Raw genomic sequence first — 26,186 nt, forward strand, 5'->3', positions numbered from 1 at the left:
TATGCTTTGAATAATACTCCACTACCTGATGACCTAGGGGTAACTACTCGCAGTGCCATTTTCGGAGAACTCTGCGGGAGAATGGCGAAACAGCCTGGTAAGTACACATTTTGTTTTGCAGGGAATCTACAGGATTCTGTCACACAGGTACTTGAAGCCTGGACCAAACAGCGACTCAAATAACCCAAGAAAAGAATATTCAGCCTTCCTAGGAAGGTGACCCACCCACCAGCATTGCAATGCCTCAGAGGGCAAAACAGCAACCAGCCAGCAGAACATTGTACGAAAACGGTGGCAACAGTGGAGGTGCCCCAAGACGGTGCAAATTAATAGCAGATGCAGGGTAGTAGTGTTCTACCAGTTCTTTAGGCAACCAATGCCTCCTACCTTGAGGCGTTACAACCAGGAGGGCATGACACGAAGACCTACAAAAAATGGCCCAGAAACAGTCCGAGCACGAGACACCCATCCATCATCAAGTGAGGCGATCAAGGGTAGGATGAAGGACAGCCCAGGAAGAATGTCCAGTAGCCAAAAGAAGAAACCAGACCTAGGGGAGAGGAAACAGTGCCCAGCCAGTATGGCCAGACATGGTCCTAAAAAACCAGCAGCACAGCTTTGTGGCAGAAAGCACTTAGCAATATTGGAGAGTGCAACAGCAAAATCCCAGGGTCTACCCTAGATATAGCCATTCAATCCCGGGTTTGCTTAAACCAGCCCTCTGATCGGTTGTATGTTCATTCATCTACAGTGGTTTTATTTCTTCTTTTTTTTAATGGTTCTTTTGCCCAATGTTTTTTCTTTGGAAAAACGAATCTAAAACTTTATTTTTATTTTGGGGTGTTCTCCCAAGCCCCCACTCCCCTATTAATTTTACACTATTCCTGACCCACCCCTTTTATATCCTTAACCACAACCCCCTATATTTTTCTGTGATTATTTTTGGGGTGGGGGGGGAATATTCAGCAAGAAAACCACTGTCGATGAATGAACTTCATACCCTCTGATCACGCAAGGTAGAAACACAAAGAGTTGGGTGGCCAGTCAATCATGCTGGCCCTAAAACGCCCAAACACTTGGTTCTACTGACAGTTTGTGTATTGTCTTCCCTATGGCCAGGGACCAGCCTAAAGCAGTCCAAGCTACTACAGAGGGTGCAGGGTACAGAATGAACCCATGTTTACACAACAGCCATTAAAGGCTTGCCTCATAATTTCCCCAAACAAAGGAATGACGCAAAAGAAAATGCAGATGAGTGTCACGCCGCTGAGACCGTGGAAGCTATGGGCAAGATGGAGGCGTTATTAGGTCCTGATGGTCTGTCGGTGAGCGGTCCAGTCTTTTTGGTAGTCGCGGCATTTAAGGAAGCCACGCCCTCCCTGCGAGTTGCGTTGCAACTCGCTATGCTGACTTTCGATTTCGAGCCTGCGATAGCTCCTGACCTACCGAGCTCCTCTTTTGCTTTCTTGTTTGCTCTCCGCGGCCCTTCGCCTTTTCACCAGGCGAAGGCCGTTCTCTCTTGCCTTTCCATATTCCTTCGGTCTTGCCATCCCTCTCTTTCACTCCTATTTCTTTCGTGTACTCTGGCATTCACTCAACCTCGCATTCGCGCACTCTCATAGTCACTTGCTCTCTCTCATTCTTACTCTCTCGCATTCACTCAACCTCGCATTCGCGCACTCTCATAGTCACTTGCTCTCTCTCATTCTTACTCTCTCGCATTCACTCTACCTCGCATTCGCGCACTCTCATAGTCGCTTGCTCTCTCTCATTCATATTCTCTCGCGTTCTCTCTCTCTCACCCTCACGGACTCTGTGTTACTCTCCTTTGCTCTCGTGCCTTCTCTCTCCATACCTACTTACTTCCGTCAGCAGTCCTCGGAGCCTCTGTTTGATCCTGCGGAGTCTGATAAGTCTTCCTTCGTGGCTCCTCATCCCATCGCCTCTCCCAAGGCGCCCTCATCCCTGCCAAGGAATCACAGTCCTGTTACTGTCTTATCAATTGGACATTAGTCTCAAGACTCTTACGACATCTGGATCCGCTGTTCCTCCAATCTATCCTCGCCAACAGCCTCACAGGGTTTTTTTTGCCTTACTGGCTTTTTCCCTGTTTTGGGAGGGGCAGACTCCCCAGGGTTCACCTGACGGTGTATTCTAATCACGGTCAAGGTGGCCTCCGGAGGAGACCGTCCCTATCTCTTCGAACGCAAGAGGGGTAAAGGACTCCTTAAGAAGGACACTGAGGAGGAGAAAACCCCGAAAGACCGGAGGAGAAGACAGAAAGCCACCAGTCACAGTGAAGATCAAGGTGAGGAGACTCCAGGGGAAGGAACTTTGGGAAGTAGTTTTGACAGTTTGCAACGCCCGACAAATACGATGGCCTCCTTGGAACAATACCAGGAGATGGTAACAGCGATTCAGGGTCTCCAGACGGAGGTTCAGAGCCTTCGAACAGAGAACATCAACTTACGGCAGCAGGTGGCAACTCGAGAGGATTTCCGAGGCGACCTGCCTCCCCTGACGTTTTCCTTCGGGAAGTATGATGGCAGTCCACAACTCCTGAAAGAATTTTTGGATGCCTGTATGATTTACTTTACCTTTCGACCTAAGGCCTATGAACTCGATAGGGCCAAGGTTGGGTTCTTGGTCTCCAACCTAGTAGGTAATGCTTTAGCGTGGGCTACTCCCTTGATAGCGCAAGCAAATCCTGCGATTAATGATTACGCACAGTTCCTTCTATTGATGCGGAACAGATTTGAACGACCAGAGGTCCAATATTCTTCATACGAAGCCCTTCTGGATCTCCGTCAGGGGAATCAAGGAGTACAGACATACGCCTCCGCATTTCTGAAGTTGGCGACGGAGGCAGGGTGGCCAGATTCAGCCCAGCAGACCCTCTTCCGACGAGGATTACATGATGAACTTAAAGACGAACTAGCCCGGATGGCACGTCCTGCTTCCTTCCCAGAGTTGGTCACGCTGTCCCTGCAATTGGAGTTTAGATTACAAGAGCGAAGATTAGAAAGGAGGAAGTTCAGACCACATCAGACCTTCGGAGTACCCGCCTCAAACCCTTCGAATCGATCGCAGCCAGAGGAACCTATGCAAATAGGATCAACTAGAGGCCCATTGACTCCCGAGGAACGAAAAAGACGCAGAGAGCAGGGTCTCTGCATGTACTGCGGATCCTCTAAGCATCTGCTTCGGAGTTGTCCCGAAGTTCCCCCGAGACGGTCGGGAAACGCGTCTCCCCGGTCTTAAGCAGGGAAAGGCACCGGGTGGAATCGATTAATCCCTGCAGATCCAGGCAACTGGATAAGTCGAAGGAGGACCATAGACTCATGGTATTTACAGTACATCTGACGTTCGGATCTCTTGCCTCATTAGAAACTTTGGCTATGCTGGATTGCGGTGCTGCTGGAAATTTTATAGACATCCAGTGGGTTCGAGAACAAGCTATTCCCCTAATCCAGAAAGTCTGTCCTTTACCGGTAGAGGGTGTAGACGGAGCTCCTCTCTCTTCTGGACCTATCACTCAAGAGACTTGTCCAGCCACTATGTCCTTGTTCCAACACCAGGAACAAATAACCTTTGATGTCATCAGAGCTGCCCATTTTCCCGTCATCCTGGGCATACCCTGGTTGCGTAAGCACAATCCCAGGATAGACTGGGCTACTAATACTGTGAGTTTTCAGTCTTCATATTGTTACACTTCGTGTCTTCCCCGGACATCTCCTTTCAGGGGAAAGGGAGCTGCTATTCCAACCTCCTCGGCAGTGGTTCAAACAATCCCTCCTTATTATCAGCAGTATGCCGAGATATTCGAGGACAAACTTCCCCGTACGTTACCTCCTCACCGTGCAGAGGATTGTGCCATCAATTTGAAACCCGAAGCATCTGTACCCTTTGGACGCATGTATCCGATGTCCCTACCAGAAAGAAGGGCATTGAAGGAGTATCTAGATGCTAATCTACAGAACGGCCTGATCCAAGAATCTCATTCCCCCGCTGGGGCTTCAATGTTCTTCATCCCAAAGAAGGGCTCTACAGAACTCAGGCCGTGCATTGATTATCGCGGATTGAACAGCTTGACTATAAGGGACAGATACCCTATGCCTCTCATAAAGGAGGTACTCGAAGCAGTAGAAGGAGCCTCCATATTCACCAAATTAGACCTTCGGGGAGCCTACCATCTGCTGAGAATAAAGAAAGGGGATGAATGGAAGACTGCCTTTCGAACCCCTCTGGGACACTTTGAATATAGAGTCATGCCCTTTGGTCTGGTGAATGCCCCGGCAGTCTTCCAGCGCTTTGTAGATAAGATTTTCTCTGACTTACTGTATGCCTCAGTGGTAGTCTATTTAGACGATATTTTGGTCTTTTCCTCCTCTCTCTCGGAACACCGAAGACATGTCTCCCTAGTCCTCCAAAGATTAAGGGAAAATCAGCTTCTGGTTAAGCCAGAAAAGTGCATTTTCGAGGCTGCCTCAGTGTCATACTTAGGTTTTATCGTCTCCAAGGAAGGGGTACAGATGGATCCTGAGAAGGTAAGGGCAGTCCTTAGGTGGTCTGTTCCGAAGAGTCCTAAGGACATACAGAGGTTTTTGGGTCTTTCCAACTTCTACAGAAGATTCATCCCAAACTTCTCTGACATAGTCTTACCCATCACTCGTCTTCTAAAGAAGGGCCAGAAGTTTGAATGGGATGAGGATGCAGACCAAGCCTTCTTGGTACTTAAGAAAGCCTTTACTACAGCCCCCATTCTGGTGCAACCTAACCAGTCTCTCCCCTTTGTGGTTGAAACAGATGCCTCTGGAGGGGCTATTGGAGCTGCCCTTCTACAAACCGGCAAAGATGGGGTGGAACATCCAGTGGCTTATTATTCTAGAACCCTTACACCTAGCGAAAGGAATTACTCGGTTTTGGAACGAGAGTTACTGGCTATCCGACAGGCCTGCATCGAATGGAGACATTTGTTACAGGGAGCTGCCCATCCCTTTCTGGTTCGTACTGACCACCGGAATCTGAAGATATTGCAGCAAATGGAGTGTCGTAATTCCAGACACGCTCGATGGGCCTATTTCTTTTCCCAATATGACTTCGAAATCACATATCTTCCCGGAAAGGAGAACGCCTTAGCAGACGCTCTCTCTCGGAGCCTGGAGTACCGAGAGGAAGAGAAACAGGGCCAGGATGGGATGTTTGCTGGCAAGAGAATCCTGGGAATGGTCAACTCTTTCCTACAAGAAGTAGAGCTTGCCACTAACCATATCGAGGTGTCTTCAGAGTATCAACCGCTTCTGGAGAAGAAGGGTGGTTTGTACTTTCATCAAGGCGCTCTATTTCTACCGTCTAAGGAAATCCAAACGCAAGCCCTATATTGGTGTCACGACCTTCCGTCTGCAGGTCACAAGGGACAGAGGGCAACCCTAGGCCTGGCTTCTAGATATTTCTGGTGGCCGACAATGGTAAAGGACACTAAGACCTACGTGATGAGTTGTCCAGTCTGTGCTGCCAACAAGAATACCACTCACAGACCTTTGGGCCTGCTCCAACAAGAGCCTCTACCATCCCAGCCTTGGATACATGTATCTACCGATTTTATTGTAGATCTTCCCCCCTCGGGGGAATACACAGCAATCATGGTTACTATTGACTCCCTGAGCAAGATGGCACATTTCTCTCCTTTACATGGCTTGCCTTCTGCCCCTGTGACTGCCGAGGTGTTCCTGAGAGACGTAGTGAGACTACATGGCTTGCCTCGGACCATTGTGTCTGATAGGGGTACCCAATTTACCTCCCGTTTTTGGTCAGCATTATGCAACTCTCTGGGGATTCAGAGGGCATTGTCATCTGGTTACCATCCCCAGAGTAACGGCCAGACCGAACGCCTCAATGCCACCGTTGAACAATATCTACGTTGTTTCTGCAGCCAGGAGCAGGATAAGTGGCAGTCCTATCTAGCACTGGCAGAGTTTACATATAACAACACCCAACATTCTGCTACAGGTATCAGTCCCTTCTTTTTTACCTACGGGTATCATCCGAGACACATACCTCTTTTCGAGAGTCCTTCTACTACTGTGCCCTCGGTGGATCGACATCTTCATGATCTCCGTATCATCCAAAAGGAAGCGGGACAGAAGTTGGAGGCATGTCGGATACGTTACAAGAAGTATGCTGATAAGAAGCGATCCCCCAACCCTAACTGGGTTGTAGGAACCAAGGTGTGGTTATCAACCAAATATATCCCACGTTGGGTTCACCCAGGAAAATTCTCGGCCCGCTTCATAGGTCCGTTCCCCATTGCATCCCAAGTAAATCCTGTGGCCTTTCGATTACAATTACCACCCAAGATGAAGAGGATTCATCCTGTTTTCCATACGTCTCTCCTAAAGGCTTACGTTCCCGATCCTACGAGTCATCGTAGACCCTCTTCTTTAAGGATCGAGGACCCGGACCCCGATGAGTATGAGGTGGAAAGGCTGGTGGATTCCCGTTACAGACATGGCACCGTACAATACCTGGTCCATTGGAAAGGATACTCCACAGCAGAACGATCTTGGGAGCCCAGACGTAACATCCATGCCCCACGCCTTCTCAGACTGTTCCATCGCCTTCACCCAGGGAAGCCTGGGGGAGAAGGGATAAGGAGAGGGCATACTGTCACGCCGCTGAGACCGTGGAAGCTATGGGCAAGATGGAGGCGTTATTAGGTCCTGATGGTCTGTCGGTGAGCGGTCCAGTCTTTTTGGTAGTCGCGGCATTTAAGGAAGCCACGCCCTCCCTGCGAGTTGCGTTGCAACTCGCTATGCTGACTTTCGATTTCGAGCCTGCGATAGCTCCTGACCTACCGAGCTCCTCTTTTGCTTTCTTGTTTGCTCTCCGCGGCCCTTCGCCTTTTCACCAGGCGAAGGCCGTTCTCTCTTGCCTTTCCATATTCCTTCGGTCTTGCCATCCCTCTCTTTCACTCCTATTTCTTTTGTGTACTCTGGCATTCACTCAACCTCGCATTCGCGCACTCTCATAGTCACTTGCTCTCTCTCATTCTTACTCTCTCGCATTCACTCAACCTCGCATTCGCGCACTCTCATAGTCACTTGCTCTCTCTCATTCTTACTCTCTCGCATTCACTCTACCTCGCATTCGCGCACTCTCATAGTCACTTGCTCTCTCTCATTCATATTCTCTCGCGTTCTCTCTCTCTCACCCTCACGGACTCTGTGTTACTCTCCTTTGCTCTCGTGCCTTCTCTCTCCATACCTACTTACTTCCGTCAGCAGTCCTCGGAGCCTCTGTTTGATCCTGCGGAGTCTGATAAGTCTTCCTTCGTGGCTCCTCATCCCATCGCCTCTCCCAAGGCGCCCTCATCCCTGCCAAGGAATCACAGTCCTGTTACTGTCTTATCAATTGGACATTAGTCTCAAGACTCTTACGACATCTGGATCCGCTGTTCCTCCAATCTATCCTCGCCAACAGCCTCACAGGGTTTTTTTTGCCTTACTGGCTTTTTCCCTGTTTTGGGAGGGGCGGACTCCCCAGGGTTCACCTGACGGTGTATTCTAATCACGGTCAAGGTGGCCTCCGGAGGAGACCGTCCCTATCTCTTCGAACGCAAGAGGGGTAAAGGACTCCTTAAGAAGGACACTGAGGAGGAGAAAACCCCGAAAGACCGGAGGAGAAGACAGAAAGCCACCAGTCACAGTGAAGATCAAGGTGAGGAGACTCCAGGGGAAGGAACTTTGGGAAGTAGTTTTGACAATGAGTAAGACTTAAAAAAAATACATTAGTAGCCCAGTTGCCGCCATAAAGCTACATTGGGCTACTAATATGGTATAATCGGCTGCACCCCCGATGAACCTAAACTAAAATGCAGCTGCCAGCAGCCTACGCCACAAAAAACATAGGAAGATATACCGCACTAGATCCAATAAGGGATGCTTAGAAAGCACCCTTGTCCCAGGAGACAAATAGGCTACCATAGGACTATATGGTGAAAAGGGTTGCCGTGGCAAGGCACTTGGGTAGAAATCATTCTAACCATAAAAAGAAGTCTGAGATCTAGAAAACCAAAGGGCAAACTTTTGTTTTCAGAACCTCTAAAGTGAAACTCTGCCCTAGGCTAGCATTGTTTAACCAGACTTATTTTGGTCCCCCACCCTCCCACATTAGTGTGATTTAGTACTGCCTGTGCTTTGCATTACTGAATATCACTATGTGTACACTAAAGGGGGGTTGCCCTTTGTGTAGGTTCCCATGTCTGTCTGTATCTACACATGTGTGTGTATAGGTTCTGCATTTTCCTAGTGAATAGTACTGATGACTTAATGCATGCGTTTTCTTTTTAATAAATAGTGTTTTTTTATGCATTTGTGTCTCTATTCAGTTACTTGTTAGCATTATTTGAGGTTAATATACCTGCCACCAATTTTCCTGATTTCCTTAGTCCTAAGCCGTACTACTCAGCCTATGCTTCTCAGAGTTTGGTAAGACCAACGTGTGAAAAACTCTTGCAGGTCCACTAGGTTTGCTAGGTTTGCTTTCCCCCCGATCAAGGCAGACACTGACCCTAATCCAGTCTGCGCCATTGTTGTCAACTGCTCTCAACACTGGTTGCAGCATTGCAGGTCTGGGGCTAGCATATGCAGTGGGAGTTTCTTTTGACAACTTCGAAACACTGGGTCTGGTGGCTCCAGTTTCCATCAGCAACCTCACAGTTCTGGAGACCACCAGGCTTGGCTGAAAATGAAGGATCTCTACTTCGGATTCCAACGATGCTGGTGAAGCGCTTTGAAACACATTGTGTATAGGCGCTATATAAATAAACCATCATATTGTATCATAAACCATCATAACCACCAGGATGCAGGTCCTGCTGGCTCAGCAAACCTTCTACCACCACAAAGACAAAGGGCACAGGAATCTGGCTCCAGCAAGGCTTTTTTTTTTTCTTGGTGGAGAACCGCTTGGGTATGAGGTCTATATCCCACAACAAGGGTGCACTGCAATTTCACTACCGCAGATGTAGCCCTAGGGAACACCTAGAAAGAAAGACTCCGACATCAAGGTTTGTTTAAAAAGTGTAGTGTGTGTTTTATTTATGTGTTCAGTGTGTGGTTTTGCTTCTGACTACTGAACCATCCAGCCCACCATGGGGCTGGATGGAATGCTGAAGGAGGAAAAAAGAAAAGAATAGGAAAGAACTCCCCTGCCCAAGAATGAGCTGGGCAGGGGAGAGAGAAAAAGAATCCAGAAGGATTTGAAAAAAGGACAGTTGAAGAAGACAGTTAAAGAAGAGGGAGAGACATTTACCTGGGGGTTGTTGTCCTGAGCGGCCCTCTAGGGTCTTAATCCTTTGATTGGCTCTGGGCGGCGCATGGGGGAGCCCCCCAGAGACTGTTTGCAGAGATGCCAAGCTGGTATGCCATGGGCAGCGCTGTCGCCTTTGGGCCATGGCGCTTGCCGGCCAGTCTGGGCGCCAGCCCGGGCGGGCACGGCGAGATTTGTGCCCAGGCAGCAAAGTCCTCCCGGGCTGCGTATGCCAAGAGCAGCCCATAAGGTGACGCAGAGTGGTGCACTATTCCAGTGGGTGGAGCGGTGAAGAAAAGTCCCGGTTTGGCCTTGGTGGCCAACCCAGGTGAAAAGAGGAGGCGTGAAGTCCCGGTAACGCAGCTGCAAGTTACTGCAGAGAGGAGTACACTGACCTTTTCCTGGTGGCAACTTTTTCGATAAACGGAAAGAACACACATAGTGAATATTACCTCCCCGTTCACACCACAGCCCTTTTGAGTCTTCCCATGGGTATTTAGAGGAATGATGAACATACCTCTAAGATACATAAATATGGTGGATGTTTTACCAGTAGTGGCATAAGGGGGAACACTCCTTCCTTTTACCCCAGCTCACACTTTTGGCGTTAGTCTGGCAGCATTTTAAGACTCCCCGTGCACCAATTCTGCCGCACGATACATATTGCAGGCAGTGAGGAATCACTTTCACCACTCACGTCCTGATGAAGGCCATCATAATTGAAGGCGATGAAATTCAATCGGCCGAAACACTTTCGTGTTGACTATATGTTTGTCTGTAATGTGCCCAAAATGACAATAAGAAACTGTTGGTTCTTGATATATTGTGTCACTGTGAACCCTTGACAGCAGAAGGTGGATCTGTTATAAATCACCAGATATGATTTGTTAAAACTGTTTGTTTCATGGTGATGGTGTTAGGCTCACTATTACCTGGCAGTTTATGTCATGTATATGTTGCAAAATTACATTGATCTATGAATAATACACAATAATTGTGGTTATAAAAAAATTTTTGGGAGTAGATTCATTCTCCTTTGTACGGGTGTGTCTTGTCCAGAAACACCCTGACCTATTTTATTTGGTTACATTACAGTGCTTGGAGAGAGGGAAGCCACATACTAAGCATTTTAAAAATGCACATTTGATGGTGTCTAACCTTTTGCGTGCCTGTCATCTTCTGTTGTGTCTACAGTCTTACTCCTTTCTTTTGTCTGTTCTGCCTACACCAAGTTATTGTTAAATTATCTTTCTTCTGTTTTTACCACATCAGTGTAAGTACGAACGAACTCAGTGCTGCTTGTATTGGATTTTTTATTAAATTATTTCATTGTTTTTTATGTAATCCTAGTGGTTAGAGACCAGGCCGAACCGACAGGTGTGCCCTGTGTGCAAAGCCGGCATCAGCAGAGAAAAGGTGATCCCGCTGTATGGCAGAGGCAGCACTGGACAGCAGGACCCCAGGTAAGGAAACATTGGCCTTGAAATAGGCCCAGGCAGAGGGTAAAAGGGGAAAATGAGCACAAAGGGAAGGGGGCATGTGTGGGCTTAGGGTAAGTTGGAGAATGTTAAGCAGCAGTTGTCAAATTTGATGGGTGTTTTGGTACATTGGTCGTGTAAATTTCCTAATGAGACAAAAGTATATGTATGGTTTTTCCGGAAGAAAGTAGGTGTCGTAGAGATGGGAAGCTGGCACATGGAGTGGCACAGTCATACTTTAAATGTACTCCCACCTTTGCACATCCATACCCATGTCAATGACTTTGGGTTTCCCCGCCCAAACCGCACACTCCAGGGATCTCTCTGCATTTATTCAATTTCTTGGATTTGCCTCACTGTCCTGACGCACCATGTGTTCATGCCAGGACTAGGCTTGCTGTCCCCTCCTCCTGCTATGTGCAGTGCCAGGACTCTGCCTCTTACCTTAACCTCACCCTCTCCTTCTCCTTTCTGTGACACTCCTTGGCCACCGCCTCCATTTCCTTGCTGAGACAATCTAGGAGACGTATAACACAAATTGGATGAGTAGATTAAGGATGGCACAAGTCACTTAGGTTTATAGTCAAATGTTCAAATACATAGTTTCGAACTACAATACATTCGAACCAAAAGGATCGGAAAAAAAAATCAAATGCACTTATTTATTTGGGGGGGGACCAATCATTTTTCCCATACCAAACCCAAGAAAGAGAATGTATTGTATTCGACCCTTTTGTATTCGAAATAATGACTGGACACCGTCACTTATTCTCTTGTTAATTCTACAGACAATTTTATTTCACCAATAAAAAAATATATATACTCTTCACAATTATTCTGCAATAAATTTTGAATATATTCATGGCTCAGTCATTTCTCCTGTCACATTCATACTCTCATGTACACATCATATCTAACCACGGAAGTGGTTGCTGTTGGAGAACGCTGTGAATAAGAAATGAGAAGAAAGCAATTTAAGCCTAATGACACATAATGTGTTATAACTAACAGAGGAAAAGAGGAACTGTATGAAGAATACTATCCATTTAATACAAAATAAAGAAAACCAAGACTAATGGGGAGATATTCACCCTCAAATAGGGGATGTGAATTGAGTTGAATCTACACGCCTTACTATCATAATAAGTTCACTGACCCATAGATGAAAAACAGCAGGATCCGATACCTGGCTATCCATGTTAAAAGTGAGAGCCAAGATACAAATGTATATCCAAACATAAGATTCAGTGAGGGATTTACTCCATAACATCTGCACGCCCACCGACAACCATATGTGGAGATGGTGTGGCTCACTCCAGCCTATTGGAAGCAAGATACAATTAGTTCTTCGCTTTGCGTCCTGATGAAGGTTGAAGCAACTAAGGGGTGAGAGTGTTAGTGCCCAGTGTAGACAACTGAAACACGCGTCAACCCAGAATATTGTTTGTAACGTTAATGGACAGACATTTACACCTATATTGAAGAAAGGGTTGGAATATTGTTTTTGAGATGGTGTTTGGCATTTATATAGCGCCTTATATTACATTGGTATGACCTCAAAGCGCTGGTAGGTTGAACGCCCTCTGGAACCGCAGTTCAAGTCGGTAGAGCGAGAGTGTTGTATGGTGCGTGGGTGCACCGGATGCGTGGGTGCACTGGATATGTGTGCAGCTGGTGTGGCTGTTGCATGATAGCTGCTTCTTAGCAGTAGGTGTGCTGCTGAGGAAATCAGTCGGATGTGTTCAGTCTGGAGGGGGGAAACCCAGACTGAGTTCTGGCCTGAGGCGACATCTATGCTAGCCAGAATGTGCTCAGCTAGATGTGTTTTAATAGGATGATGAGGTGTTCATGGGGTCATGTTAGTATGACAACGGCTAGACCGAATTTATCATGGTATAGCTGTGTTCTAGTTGAATGATTGTGTATAGGAGAGAGTAAGCGTAGTAGTGTGATATAGTGGTTATCAGTAAAGCGCCTGCGACCAGGCACAAGAGCAGGACGGGGGGGGCGTACATAGTTGCCTACATATATAAAGCGACACGATGGATAGGGGTAAACATGTGATACAGATAACATGGGGATACAGGTACATGGCATATATAAAACTTTAACACAGCAACGCTATTAGGCACACTTTTTAAGTACAAACTTTAACACAGTGACGCTATTAGACACACTCAATGATACTTGGGCACACTATCTAGATGAAAACTCAACACAGTGGAACAGTTTGGGCACACTATCTAGATGTGAAGCTCACCACAGTGGAACAATTGGGCCACAGTCAATGATCTTGGGCGCACTTTCTAAGTTCAAACTTTAACACAGTGAAGTTATTAGGCACATTCAATGATGTTTGGAATACCTTCTACACTACATGCTATTTGGGCAACTATCAAGCTGTGAAACTCGGCACTGTGAAACAGTTGGGTACATTGAGTGATGTTTGGGCGCACTATCTAGAAGTGAGACTCAACACTGTTGAAACAGTTGGGGTACCCTCAATGCTATTTGGTATGCAATCTAGATGGGATACTCAGCACAGTGAAATAGTTGGGGTACACTCGATGATATCCTTTGCTCAATGTTGTTGGGCACACTTTCAAAATTCAACTTTAACACAGTGGCGCTACTAGGGAAAACCTTCAAATTCAACTTTAACACAGTGACGCTATTGGACACACTCAATGTAGGTGAGAGCACAGTCTAGCTGCAAGGTTAAATATAGAGATGCTATTAGGGTGCAAATAGTCGTTTGACCTTAATATGTGACTGTACAATGTAACACAGTAGAACTTTAGAACTTTTAAGATTTTTAATTCAGGGTGGTAGGGCTTTCTGGCGTGAAGTAATTGCTTCAGTCCCCACCCTTGACACACTTACTTTTTGGTTGGTGCTGGTTGACGGCAGGCTACTGGCTTCTTGCTTCTCCTGCGGATACCTGCAGATACGATGTGGAGCCGCCTCTGGGGGAGCCGCTCTTTGCCTCAGGGTCCTTATCTGCAGGGGCTGCCGGGCAGAGGGCTGCCCCGGGAAGGTCTGTAATGGTCAGTGGTCAGACCAATAAGGTAGAGGGGTTGGGCTGAGAGGAGGGAGAAGGAGGAAGTGGACACGGGGGAGGGACCCAGATGACAAAGGGGCTGCTGGGTCGACGGAGCGCACCCAAGATGGTAATTTTCGGGCAATAATGGGCCCAGGTGGCTCTAGCAGGGCTCACTCACCTGCTTCCAGCAGTTGTAGGGAGAGTTGAGTCACGGAGCAGCGCGGGCCGTGTGACGAGAGAAATGACTGTGAGCCAGGAATATATTCAAATTGATTGAAATTTATTGCAGAATAATTGTGCAGAATATATATATATTTTTGGATTGGTGAAATAAAATTGTCTGTAGAATTAACAAGAGAATAAGTGAATTGTGTCACCCTTAATCTACTTGTCGAATGTGTGTTATGTTTCCTGTACATTTACCTGAAGGACCAGGGATTCATTGCAGGTAACCTCTATATTTTGTGAGGCAATTTAGGAGACAGCCATCATCAGCAGCACCACAGCTTGCCTAGTACCAAACATGCTCATGCATGCTCTATTGCTGTCTCCGCTGTGGTCTCCCTCTATAAAAGGGCAGCCATCAGTTTTAAAATGGTGCTGGTTATCTTTTGCTTGCTTCGACTTCTGATGCCCAACCTCAGCATTACCCTGTATTTTTACCTGGGCGAACAGTGACTGTTCCAGACAGCACAAACTCTTCAGCTTTCACATTATGCCTCTAATCTTCAGCTCCGCTCTTTCTGTACTAGGGTTGTTGGCTTTGCTTTTGCCAGTGCTTGAGGTTACCTGTCAAGCGTTCTAAGGCTATGCATTTATTAGGCTAGTGGTCCAGGTATAAGCCTATTTCTTAGCAGAGGTCTGTTGCTGCTATCGTTACCAGACTCTAGTCTGTGGGCAGGATTCCCTCACCTCTGGCCCCAAAGTTGGTACTGGTCCTGGGTCCCCCACTTCCACCATTACCTTTCTCTGATGGTCCTGGCCTAGCTTGCCCTTCTTCTACTGCTATTGGCCTTTCGCAACCCAGACTGCTGTTAAATGACCTGAGTGTTACTGGTCTGACCCCTCACAATACTGGCCTAGGTAAAATCCTTCTGCTCTTCTGATGCCGAGCGGCTGTTTTGATTGGAAACCTAGAACATAGAAAATCGAGACGGAGTCGTCAATCCATGCGTTGGTCCCCAATGTAAACATACCTTACAATGCATGGTGGTTAGGTCATTTTAAAATTTTTCAAACGTGGGCTTGGTTGAGGTTATGGAGTCTTGTTCATTACTCAAGTGAAACGGTGGACTTTTCTGTTTCAGCCTGTTTACCCAGAGTTTAACGCCTTCATCTAGAGCCTGCCGAGTCCTTTATAAGTTAGTAAATAGTCTTAGCAAATTACACAACTAAATTAAGAAAATTGTATTTAAAAAAGAAATCAACCAAAATTTCAAGAATATGGTAAAGTTTCCTACTTACTCATTTACTCTTATCCCGCCCAGCATGTATTCCCCTTCTCCAGTTTACCAACTACCCCACTTGCCTACCCGAAAGAATGACCCACATCTCAAGACCATTGTGCCCGTTATCATTCAACTTGAACATTATAAAAATGGTGCATCCAGTTGTTATTCCTCGGTAAAAGGATACTGCCTGTCAACCCCGTTAATGTCTTCAGTGATGTTCCACTGCACGTAAAGGACCTCAGCAAGGGAACAATCTGAGAGCCGCTGAAACCGCAGGTAGTTGGCCCAGTGCTGCCTCTCTGCGCAACACTCTTAACTTTGTGAGCATGCATAGGAGATAGACTGCTTCTCTCACTGGTTCTACAAGAAGAAGCTGGGGAGCGCATGAAAGCAATCGCTCTGTGAGGCACACCCACAACTTTCATATAGTTTGCAAATGGTGGATACCGTTTTTTAAACCCTCGGCCACCACAGCAACTATGCTACCAGTGTCTACATGGAAATTATGGTCAGGGACACCTGGGAAGCATATTGCAAAGCCAGAGAAGCCCTAGGAAGGAAACCGGGAACTGTAGGAATAACAAATCTGAATCCCAGAAAACAGAGAATAACCAATTGAGTTATAGAGTAAACTAGATAAACAGCAGCAGTATAAGAGCAAGGCCTTGCAGCGAGTGTTCAGACTTTACCATAGAACTGGAAGCGGCAAGAGAGAACGAAACCCAGGGAGAGACCAGGGAAGAGAGCAAAGAGAAGAGGGAGAGCCAGAAAGCGCAGACCCTGCGGATGGCTATATCTCAGACAGTGGCTGAGACCAGACCAAGAAAATGGGAGAAACCGAAGCATCTTAGTGCTATTTCGCAGATCTGCAGGGGACGAGAACACAGGAAAGAGCTTGAGTGCTTTCTAATGGCCCAACAAACAAGGTTGACTCCTGACTGGTGGGTTGCAATAACAAAGCCTGATAAAAGCCCTTAGCAAATACTTTCTTTTAGTAGTGTGTTGAAAGATTTGACGCTGGCCCAAAAGGGCGACCTGCGGATAGAAGTTGAGAATAGCTGGTAGAAGTGGAGAATTGAGCTGGGCACTGCGACCCTGAGACTTTACATTAAATTGGGGAACCAGGGAGACGATGGGTATTTTTGTATTTAAGGCCAGCAAATACATTATATTCTCCCAGAGTATAGCCTTTATTGCTTATAATGTGATTGCCTTAGAACCTGCAAGAGTTCTTCCCACCCATCCTGCATCTGTTATACATGAAGTTCAAGACTTTTTATTGACTTTTTCTGCTGATTCCTTCTTGTTAGGGAGAATTCTCAGAAATGTGCTAAATCCCTCCACCTTAGAGACACCCAGCAACCTTGCTAGATTTTAAGGACTTGATTTTTTTAACCTGGAAAGAGTGAGACCCTTTTTCCCACTCTCTCGTGCATTTTAATGTGATTTTGAACACACGTTTCTTTTGGTTATGGAGCCTGACAAACTCCATAGGCATCATCTTTTACATTGCGTCACACAGCACCTTCAGTGCAGTGGCACAGGGAAGTCTTTCAGATTTTCCAAAGGTATAAATACCTTCTCTTGGCTAAACTACTGTTTCCAAGAGCAGTAAAGTGAAATTGACTTTACTTACATTTGTAACTTTCTAGACCCATCACACACTATCTTACAATAGGGTGCTGGAGGGGTTACCTAGTATCCCCATTGTCTAGCTTCTCATGTAACATTTTTTGTTATCCTTTCCTCACTGAATGGCTAGTGGCAGTAGTTTAATTTTAACTACCGTGGTGTGCATTTACCGCGGGCTGTGTTTGCAGTTACAGTAAAGCACCCAAGGGTGCCATTTTTATCAAAATGGCCTTGGTTTTCTTTTTTCGCCATTTCTTTGCAGAAAGGTCCTTCTTGAGATTTACTCTGCGCTCCAAAGCAGGTTCCGTCCCATTGCTTGCCTCCAGGGTGCCTCGGCTGGGCAGGAAGTGAGGGAGGTGCCCGAAACTCCCTGTGCTAAGTCTTCTAGGAGACCCAAATGCCCTCTCTTAACCAAATGTGCCTTTCACCACTTGATTTATATGCCAAATTTCTCTGCTCATCTAAAAACAAGTGTTGACAAAGTCAACATTTGTGCCTTTTGTATTGGTAGTGGATAGATATTTTCCAAGCATTGACATCATATGCCAAGTCACTTACACTATTTTCCAGCTGTTGCCATCTTACGGCCAGGTAGTACCCCTCATGGCAGCTCGTGGCAAATGCCTATGCCAGGGGTATGCAACCTGTGGATCTCCAGATGTTTTCAGCTAAGACTCCCATGATCCTTCACCATTGGCTAGGGCTGATGGTAGTTTTGATCCAAAAACATCTGGAGAGCTGAAGGTTGCAGACACCTGGCCTAGCCCATGAATATACAAAAGCCAGAATTGTTGGTTTTTCAAATGCTTGTTGCGTTTGGCACATTGGTGACATAAGCTCACGTTATGATCCAAAAGTAGAATTCGAAGGGATTGTGTCCTCCGACCTATTACACATCTATGACAGTAATCACCACAGCTGTGCTGCTTTGGAACATTTTCGGCGTCGGTGTCAATGACGTCGATACGCTGTCCCTCGAGAGCCGATGTCGCCAGATGTATGTAAGTAGGACGCACAACGCCTCCAGCCTCCGTTCCGTTTTTTTCCGCGAATGTGTCCGCTTCGGAATCTCGGCGCGCCTCGGTTTTACTCCTGTTGAATCGGTTCTTCGTACTTGGTTAATTGTGAAATATGTCTTTGTCTTCTTCTACCCCGAGGTCAGGCTTCAAGAAGTGCCGGGACTGCGGTTCCAAGATGTCGCTTACGGACCCACACAACGTCTGCTTGTGGTGCCTCGGAGAGAGCCACGCAACTGATGACTGCGACGAATGCCAGTCCTTGACGTCAAAGGCCTTGCGGGAGTGGAAGTAGTTGTCTGTAGGTAGGGTTTCCAAACCCCGTAAGTCGAAATCCACTGGGCTTTCGACCGACGGTTCAAGGGGCGACTCCACGTCGGTGTAAGTCCAGGGGTCTTGGTCCTGGAGTGGTTCCTGCCATTCCTCTGCTTCTAGACATTTGCGGAAGCGCTGTCACTGGTCGACTTCCCCGTCCTCGTCGAGGACTCTGCCAGACGGCGGGTAGCTTGTCTCAACAAGTATTCATCTCCGGCGGAATGGGACGCATTTCGCAAGGAGAATATGGCGATTTTTGTATCGCAGGGCACCGTTCCGTCCGTGCCTTCGAGAGAAGCTGGCAAGGAACACGCTAGGGCCATCGCTTGCTGGCCTTCAGGCTCGGGCGGTCAGTGCGATAATCGGTAGCCGTCGAGGTCCCGATCGGAAAAGGTTGATCGCACTAGCCGTGCCAGGTCCAGGTCCCGGTCCTCGATGCCCTCGAGACCGTTGGAGCCTGTGAGGCCTTCTAAGAAGGCATTGACGCCGTCGGCGCCATGTCCGTCGAGGGACTCTCTCAAGGCTCTGCCTCTGAGGAAGTCGTCGTAGGCGAGGCCGTCGAAGGACACGCGGGGGCTCCGGCCTCGAAGCTGTTGTCGAAGTCGTCGGCACCTTGTTAGACGCCGATTCCGTTGATGCCCTCGACGCCTTTTGAAGAGACTTTGTCGGAGGTGCCCCGGAGGCCGGTGGACACTCCGAGGAAGGCCCTGAGTAAATCAGTGAGGCCCACGTTTGAGCCTTTTTCTGTACCCTCATCCAGGGATTTATTCCAGCCTTTGGATTACATATCGGAGGTGGATGAAGGGTCAGATGTGGAGGGGTTTGGTCCTCCTGAGGTTCCTGATGACCTGTTATCAGGTCATAGCCAGATGGAAGACCTGCGTCGATCCTTACATGACGCCAGTGCTCTGGACAACTCTCCGGAGGTTGAGTTTCGCAGGCCTGAGCCTGGTACACACGCCAAGTCGTCGTACAGGCATCTCATGTCGAGGGTGAAGGGAGTACTTTGGGTGGTCTGCTCCAACTATGGATTTTCTGAAGGATGACCTGACAGATATTTTGGACCAAGGTCCATCCACTGAACCGGTGCTGCCATTTCATATGGCCTTACAAAGAAGGGTGGCAGCGGCTTGGACTGCTCCGGAGAGTCTCCCGGCAGTGAATAAGTTGCTACTGAAAAAATACCGTCCAGCCAGTGGCGACCCCTGCTACTTATCTACGCACCCCACTCCGGAGAGTCTGGTGGTCCAGGCGGCTACGACCCCAGCAAAGCAGGCTGCGTACCCAACCATCCCTCCGGATAGGGACGACAAGCGCTTTGACGGTTGGGCGAAGAAAGTGTTTTGATCTGGGGGGTATGGCTTTAAAGGCAGCCAACTCCGTTTGTGCCTTGGCAAGATTCAATCACACTCTGTGGAACTGTTTCTTTGGCGGCTGAACATATTCCCAAAGGGGAGGAACGGGATGGCAAGGATGCCATGTGTGAATCCGTTCAGTCGGGTCTGGACGTGGCAGACTGTGTCAGCCGGTCCATGGCGGCGTGCACCGTGATGTGCAGGTTTGCGCGGTTGCGTAAGTCGGGATTTGCTCCTGATGTACAGTCCCGGCTTCTCAAAATGCCCTTTGATGGTGTCCATCTTTTTGGCAGCAAGGCTGTCGAGAGTCTTGAGAGTTTGCAGACCTCCAAAGCTGCAGCAAAGTCATTGAGCGCTGCAGTACGGCAACCTCCGCCTTTTCGTTCTAGGGGACAGCAATGGAGGAGAGGTTCCTTTCGATACTACTCTTCCTTTGGTAGAACGAGGGAGGCTGTCAGTGAAAGGGGCCAACGTAGGAGTACCAGAGGTGGAAAACGAGGTACTTGAGGTGCCAAAGCCGTGCAGGCAGTTGGCTCTTTGCCCTCAGGCACTGCCGCAGCCGCTTCCGCTCAGTCATGAGGCCATGTCCCATGGTTCGTCGGTTGGGGGAAGGCTGGCGCAGCATCTTTTAGAATGGCGTGCCATTACTTCAGATGTGTGGGTTCTGGAGATCATAGCCCACGGCTACTGTCTTCCTTTCCGGCAGAGGCCTCACGACAATTCACCGGGGAAGCTCTCTTTAAAGATTCGGGATCCGCTCCTTGCGCAGGAAATCAAATCCCTGCTGGAGAAAGGCGCCATAGAACTGGTGCCTGTAGCGGAGAGGAACAAGGGATGGTATTCCATATATTTTTTGATCCCGAAAAAAGACGGGGGATTGAGACCCATCATGGACTTGCGTGGTTTGAACAAGCTCCTCAGGAAGGACAAGTTTAAGATGGTTACTCTCTCTCAAGTCCTCCAGGCCCTTCAACTTTAGGACTGGTTGGTGTCTCTCGACCTCAAGGATGCTTACTTTCATGTGCCGATTCATCCCAAGCACAGGAAGTACCTGAGGTTCACGGTTGGCGACTCGTATTTTCAGTTTCGGGTCCTGCTGTTCGGATTGACCTCCGCCCCGAGGGTCTTCACAAAGCTAATGGTGGTGGTGGAAGCGTATCTCAGGAAAGGGGGGAATCATGTCTACCCCTACCTGGACAATTGGTTGATCAGGGCGCGCTCTCCCGAGCAAGTCCTGGATCATCTGTCAGTCACCTGCCACTCCCTTCACAGGCTGGGCTTCTCCCTCAATTTAAAGAAGCCACACTTGACACCTACTCAACGGCTCCAGTACATCGGAGCAGTGCTTGACACGTCCCTGGTCCAGTTTTCGCCTCCCAGGTGAGGGCTCGTCACATTCTGCAGTTGGTGGACAAGTTTCAACATGCCCAGAGTCTCCCGAGGTGGAAAGTTCTTGAGGTTGCTCGGCCTCATGGCATCCTGCATTCTACTGGTGCCAGAGGCCAGGCTGCGGATGAGGTCTCTGCAGTGGGCTCTCAAGATGCAGTGGTCGCTGTCCTCCGGCAGGATGTCGGATCCCGTTCAGGTGCCGCCCTCGGTCGCCCAGGATCTTCTGTGGTGGGCCGTCGAAGTCAATCTGATGAAGGGGGCTCCATTTTGGCTACCATGGCCGGAGGTGATGATCGTGACGGACACATCCCTCACGGGATGGGGAGCTCATGTCAACGAGTTGACAATCAGCGGCCGTGGTCTTCGTCGAAGTCCAGACTACATATCAATCTGTTGGAGCAGAGGGCCGTCCGGCCAGCCCTGAAGGCTTTTCTGCCGTCTGTGCGGGGGAAGAATGTCCTGATTCTGACGGACAATACAGTGGCCATGCACTACCTCAACAAAAGGGGGGGGCAGGGTCTCTCCCACTCTGCGGAGAGGTGATGAAGCTCTGGTTCTGGAATATCGATCTCGGCAGTTCATCTGGCCGGAGACGAAAACGAGGCAGCAGACGCTCTGAGCAGGGAGAGCACGGTCTCGCACGAGTGGGAGCTGGCTGAGGAAGTTCTTTTGGAGCTCTTCGCCCTTTGGGGGACCCCACAAGTGGATCTCTTCGCCAACAGTGTCAACCGGAAGTGCGAAAGATTCTGCTCACAGGGATTTTCCTCCAAGAGGAGCCTTAGGGGACGCGTTTGTAGTGGAGTGGTCCTTCGCACTGCTGTACGCGTTTCCTCCAGTCCCTGTCATTCCACAAGTGCTGCAGAGGTTACGGAGATTCAGTTCCCAAATGATCCTCATTGCTCCGGCATGGGCCAGGAGAGCGTGGTACCCGGACCTTCTCGACATGTCCATCTGCCCTCCATGCCGTCTTCCCTACCGAGACGATCTGCTCTCATAAGGGGGGTCGGGTTCTCCATCCAGAGGTCAAGTCTCTCAACCTTCATGCTTGGTTTCTGAAAGGTTGAGGTACAAGGATTGGGACCTCCCTGAAGACTTGATGGAGGTGTTGCTCTCGGCCAGAAGGCCAGCAACAAAATCCCTGTACCGTTGCCGTTGGAGAAAGTTCTGCGACTGGTACAGGGTACAGAATGTGGATCCTTTTCAGTGTTCAATTCCTGTGGTTCTGTCTTTTTTGCTTTCTTTAGCCCACAAGGGCCTGCAAGTGGGTACCATTAAGGTTTACCTGGCGGCGCTGTCCATATTTAAGCGCTCATCTGAGGAGTGTTCTTATTTTAAGATTCCTTTGATTTCTCAGTTTCTGAAAGGGCTAACTAATGTGTTTCCTCCGTCATCTTTCCAGGTGCCCGGTTGGGATTTGAACTTCCTGATGGGAGCTTCGTTTGAGCCCTTACATTCTTATCCATTGAGACTGTTGTCCTTTAAGACTGTATTTTTAGTTGCGGTTACTTCTGCTCGCAGAGTGAGTGAGTTGCTGGCACTATCCGCCAAGCCACCTTTCAGGGTGTTCCATAAGGACAGGGTTGTCCTCAGGGTTCGTCCTTCTTTTCTTCCGAAGGTTGTGTCGGAATTTTATTTGAGCCAGAAGGTAATTCTTCCGCCGTTCTGTCCTCCTCCGCATCCTGGTAAGGAAGAGGAGAGGCTCCATAGGTTGGATCCTAGGAGAGCTTTAAGTTTCTACATCTCGCGCATGTCCCGGGTCAGAGTGGCCGATCAGCTATTTGTAGGATACGCTGGGAGGCGTTTAGGTCAAGCTGTTTCTAAGCAGACCTTGTCACGTTGGATCATATTGGCAATCTCTGAATGCTACCGCCTGGTGGGTAAGGACCCTCTGGTGGACTTACAGGCTCATTCTACTAGGGGTGTGGCTGCCTTCACTGCTTTGCAGAGGGATGTTCCCATTCGTAATATTTGTGAAGCAGCCACATGGACCTCTGTCCATACTTTTATCAGGCACTATTCCCTGGATTCCATCCATGGGCAAGGGTTAGCCTTTGGTAAGGCGGTCCTCTATATTGCAATTTGATTGGGCATTCTAAAATTCTAAATTCTTTTCCCTCCTCCATACGTTGGTACTGCTTTGGGAGTCTGTCAGAGATGTTGAATACGTCGGAGGACACAATCCCTTCGAAGAACAAGTTACTTTCTTACCTGGTAACGTTCTTTTGATGGGATGTTCCTCCAACGTATTCCACATCGCACCCTCCCAGCCTGCCCCTCTACAGAATTATTTATGCAATTGCAGCTTACGTTTCCGCAAGGCTTTCTGTAGTCCTACTGGCAGAAGATTGGTGCCACACGTTCTGGGGAAAAACTACAACTGAGGCTGGAGGCGTTGTCCGTCCTATTTATAACATCCGGCGGCGTCGGCTCTCGATGGAGGCCCTCGAGTGACAGCGTATCGACGTAGGACACAGACGCTGAAAATTTTCCGAAGCAGCACAGCTGTGGTGATTACTGTCATAGATGTGGAATACTTCGGAGGAACATCCCATCGAAAGAACGTTACCAGGTAAGAAAGTAACTTGTTCATCTAGATTTTCAGAGAGGGTAGGAGATGGCTTGAAGAGGAGGGGTTAGCTTGAGGATGTGCACAGGCATACTTTGGATTCTTTCCCACCCAAAATGCACAACCATACCCAAGGCGTTGATATTGGCTATGGTACGGTACGTCACTGTCCACCCAAATCACTCCTCTATGGACCGCCTTGCTATCGCTGATTTTGCTGCTCTGCTTTGTGTGTCAGTGAGCTTTCTTTTTAGGGACCAGTATTTTGTATTCTTCATATTGGTGCATGCTTTTTAGTCAGTCTGTGTGCCATCACCTGTGCATGCTCTCGTGTGGTCTCTGTTGATTCATGCTACAGAGGAGAGATGCTGTAAAGATGAGATGGGTTATAGGGCTCTTCCCAGCCTTTCCCGGCTCATATCTTCTCATTTGTATTGGCTGAAATAATCTAATATCAGGAGGGTGCAATGCACGTATCTTCCCGGGATGTACTGTGTACTGCACTCAAAGATGCAGTTGACCATTTCTGTTTTTCTGACAATTTGCCCGGCTGAACATTCTACTGTACTGGACATGGTAGTCAAAGTGTGTGTGCAAGCACTGCCTCTACCATGATAGTATAATTTAGTCTCTACAATTTGTATTGCATCTTTACTGTTCTTATGGCTGCTTCAGGGGGTATTCCTTTCCCCCAGCCCCCTCGTTACCGGGGCTGACTGACCACCTTTTGCAGTAAAATATTTCACTGCATTTTACCGTGGTAGGTTTGCAGTGGCTATACGTGTTGGATGAGGGGGTAAGGTAGGAAGAAAATATATGGGGTATGGAGGGCTGGCTACCCCATTAAAACCGCTGCTATAGAAAGAGGTCTCAATCGGTTAGATGGGTGTGAGTCACTTCGGGTTATCTATAAAACTATGTAGACTGCGTCAAGGGTGTATTTATGGGTATAGTCACTAACATGATGGCAGCACCAGATAAACTGCTAAGCCCCATCTATATTTTGCGTCATTAAACTCACATCTGTTCTTGCAGCTTCCCCATTTGCCTTACTCCACACATTGCTGCTGTTGGTTCCACCTGCAAAAATCAGGAGGCCAAACTGCTGTTGCGGTGGGGTGCGAGGGCTAGTAACTTGAGCATCAGCAGCATGGACCTCTTTTTACCAATAGAATTCCGTACTTGTAGGTCCACCTGAGTGTACGTTGCTTTTGGGCTTGGCTTTACCCCACCCTCCCTCATCATTTATCCATGTTTGAATCGGGAAGCTGGCAACAAGTTTAACATTTTTATTTATGGATTGTGCATTTGTAAGGCACTTATACATCAATTAAATTGTGTTTCAAAGCGCCCACAGAGCAACAGGGAGGGAACATGGGAATGAAAAGCAGATATGACCATAAAAGAAAGAGGCAGACCTACTAGGCCATTCAGAACGTGCAAGTGCAGAGAGAGAAAGGTTGTGGGAGTGTTTGGGGGGGGGGGGTAAGGGGGGGTGTAAATTCTAGGTGTACCAAAGAGAGAAGTTCTAGGGAGTACGCAGCTGCTAAGTGACTTGGTGAGCGTGTTCAGCTGCCAATAAAGGGCAGGCCTATGGTGGCATAGGCCAGTGGGTGCCAAGGCAAATGCTGGGAGCGGGCAGAGGCTGAAGGCGATTGGGTGTGGGAGGCCGTGACCAAGGAGTACACATAAGGGCCCTGTCACCAATCTCAGCAACCATGGGGATTAGCAGAGTGGAGAGAAAGGGAAGGAGGAGAAAAGGAAGGTCTTGAGGAGGTTCCGGAATTTGAGGAGAGCCACCTCAAGACGAAGAGGAAGCGAGGCTGTTCCATAGGAGGGAGCCTGCCAGGAAATTAATCAGCAACCAGCTCGCTGTTTAGCGAAGCGTTGATGCACAGAGTTGGTGCCGGAGGAACGTAAAGATCTGGAGGGAGAGTATTTAGTGAGAGCCAGTTGTAGATATTGTGGTCCCCGGCCCCAGACAACTTTATGGATGATGCTTAGGGATTTGCATTTGATCCTTGCAGCACCCGGGAGCCAGTGGAGAGATTTTAGGCCTGGAGAGATGCCGTCCCTGGACTCGAGGCCAAGGATAAGTCTCGTAGCCCTATTCTGGATTAGCTGGAGGTGTCGTAGAGAAGAAGAGGGTAGATTAAGAAAAAGGCTATTGCAGTAGTCTAGCCTAGAGAGAACCAAAGCTCTAGAGACATTGAGCTTCTGAAGGAAGGTGAGGAAGGAAGAATTCCTTTGAGGAAGTGGGGTTGAAAGTGGGCCTTCTTGGCGAGGTCCTAAATGTAAGGATGGACGGAAAGAGAGGAGTCAGAGAGGATCCCATGATTTCTGGCTTCAGGTGAAGGAGAAGTGGGAGAGCCCAAAAAAGATGGCCTGAGTGAGGGGAAGAAAGAGGGAGCAGGAGTCCCAATAGGAAGGATCTCAGTCTTGCTGGCGTTGAGGCAGAGATCATTGGAAGTACACCAGGTCTGGGTGGCAGATGGACAGTCAGGAATGATGGAGGAAGTAAGTACATGATCAGAGGGAAGTTTGAAGAAGAGTTGTGTGTCATCTACATAACACTGGAAGTTGGAAATGAGGTGTGCAAGCGGAGCAAATTAGGTGTTAAAGTGCCAGGGAG

The 26,186-nt window shown here is 48.3% G+C and overlaps 1 protein-coding gene across 10 annotated transcripts in view; it reads left to right on the forward strand.

Annotated features, from left to right (window-relative positions):
• The window catches only part of RNF185 (ring finger protein 185), a 230,799-nt gene that overhangs the window by 172,749 nt on the left and 31,864 nt on the right, over positions 1–26,186 (forward strand). For all 10 annotated transcript variants that reach the window (XM_069619787.1, XM_069619796.1, XM_069619792.1 and 7 more), the window contains exon 4: positions 10,660–10,772. In XM_069619787.1, coding sequence (XP_069475888.1) covers positions 10,660–10,772 — 113 coding nt within the window. The remainder of the gene's footprint in view (positions 1–10,659; positions 10,773–26,186) is intronic.

This window comes from Ambystoma mexicanum, chromosome 10, assembly GCF_040938575.1.
Source record: "Ambystoma mexicanum isolate Mex_15411 chromosome 10, UKY_AmexF1_1, whole genome shotgun sequence".
NCBI lineage: Eukaryota > Metazoa > Chordata > Amphibia > Caudata > Ambystomatidae > Ambystoma > Ambystoma mexicanum.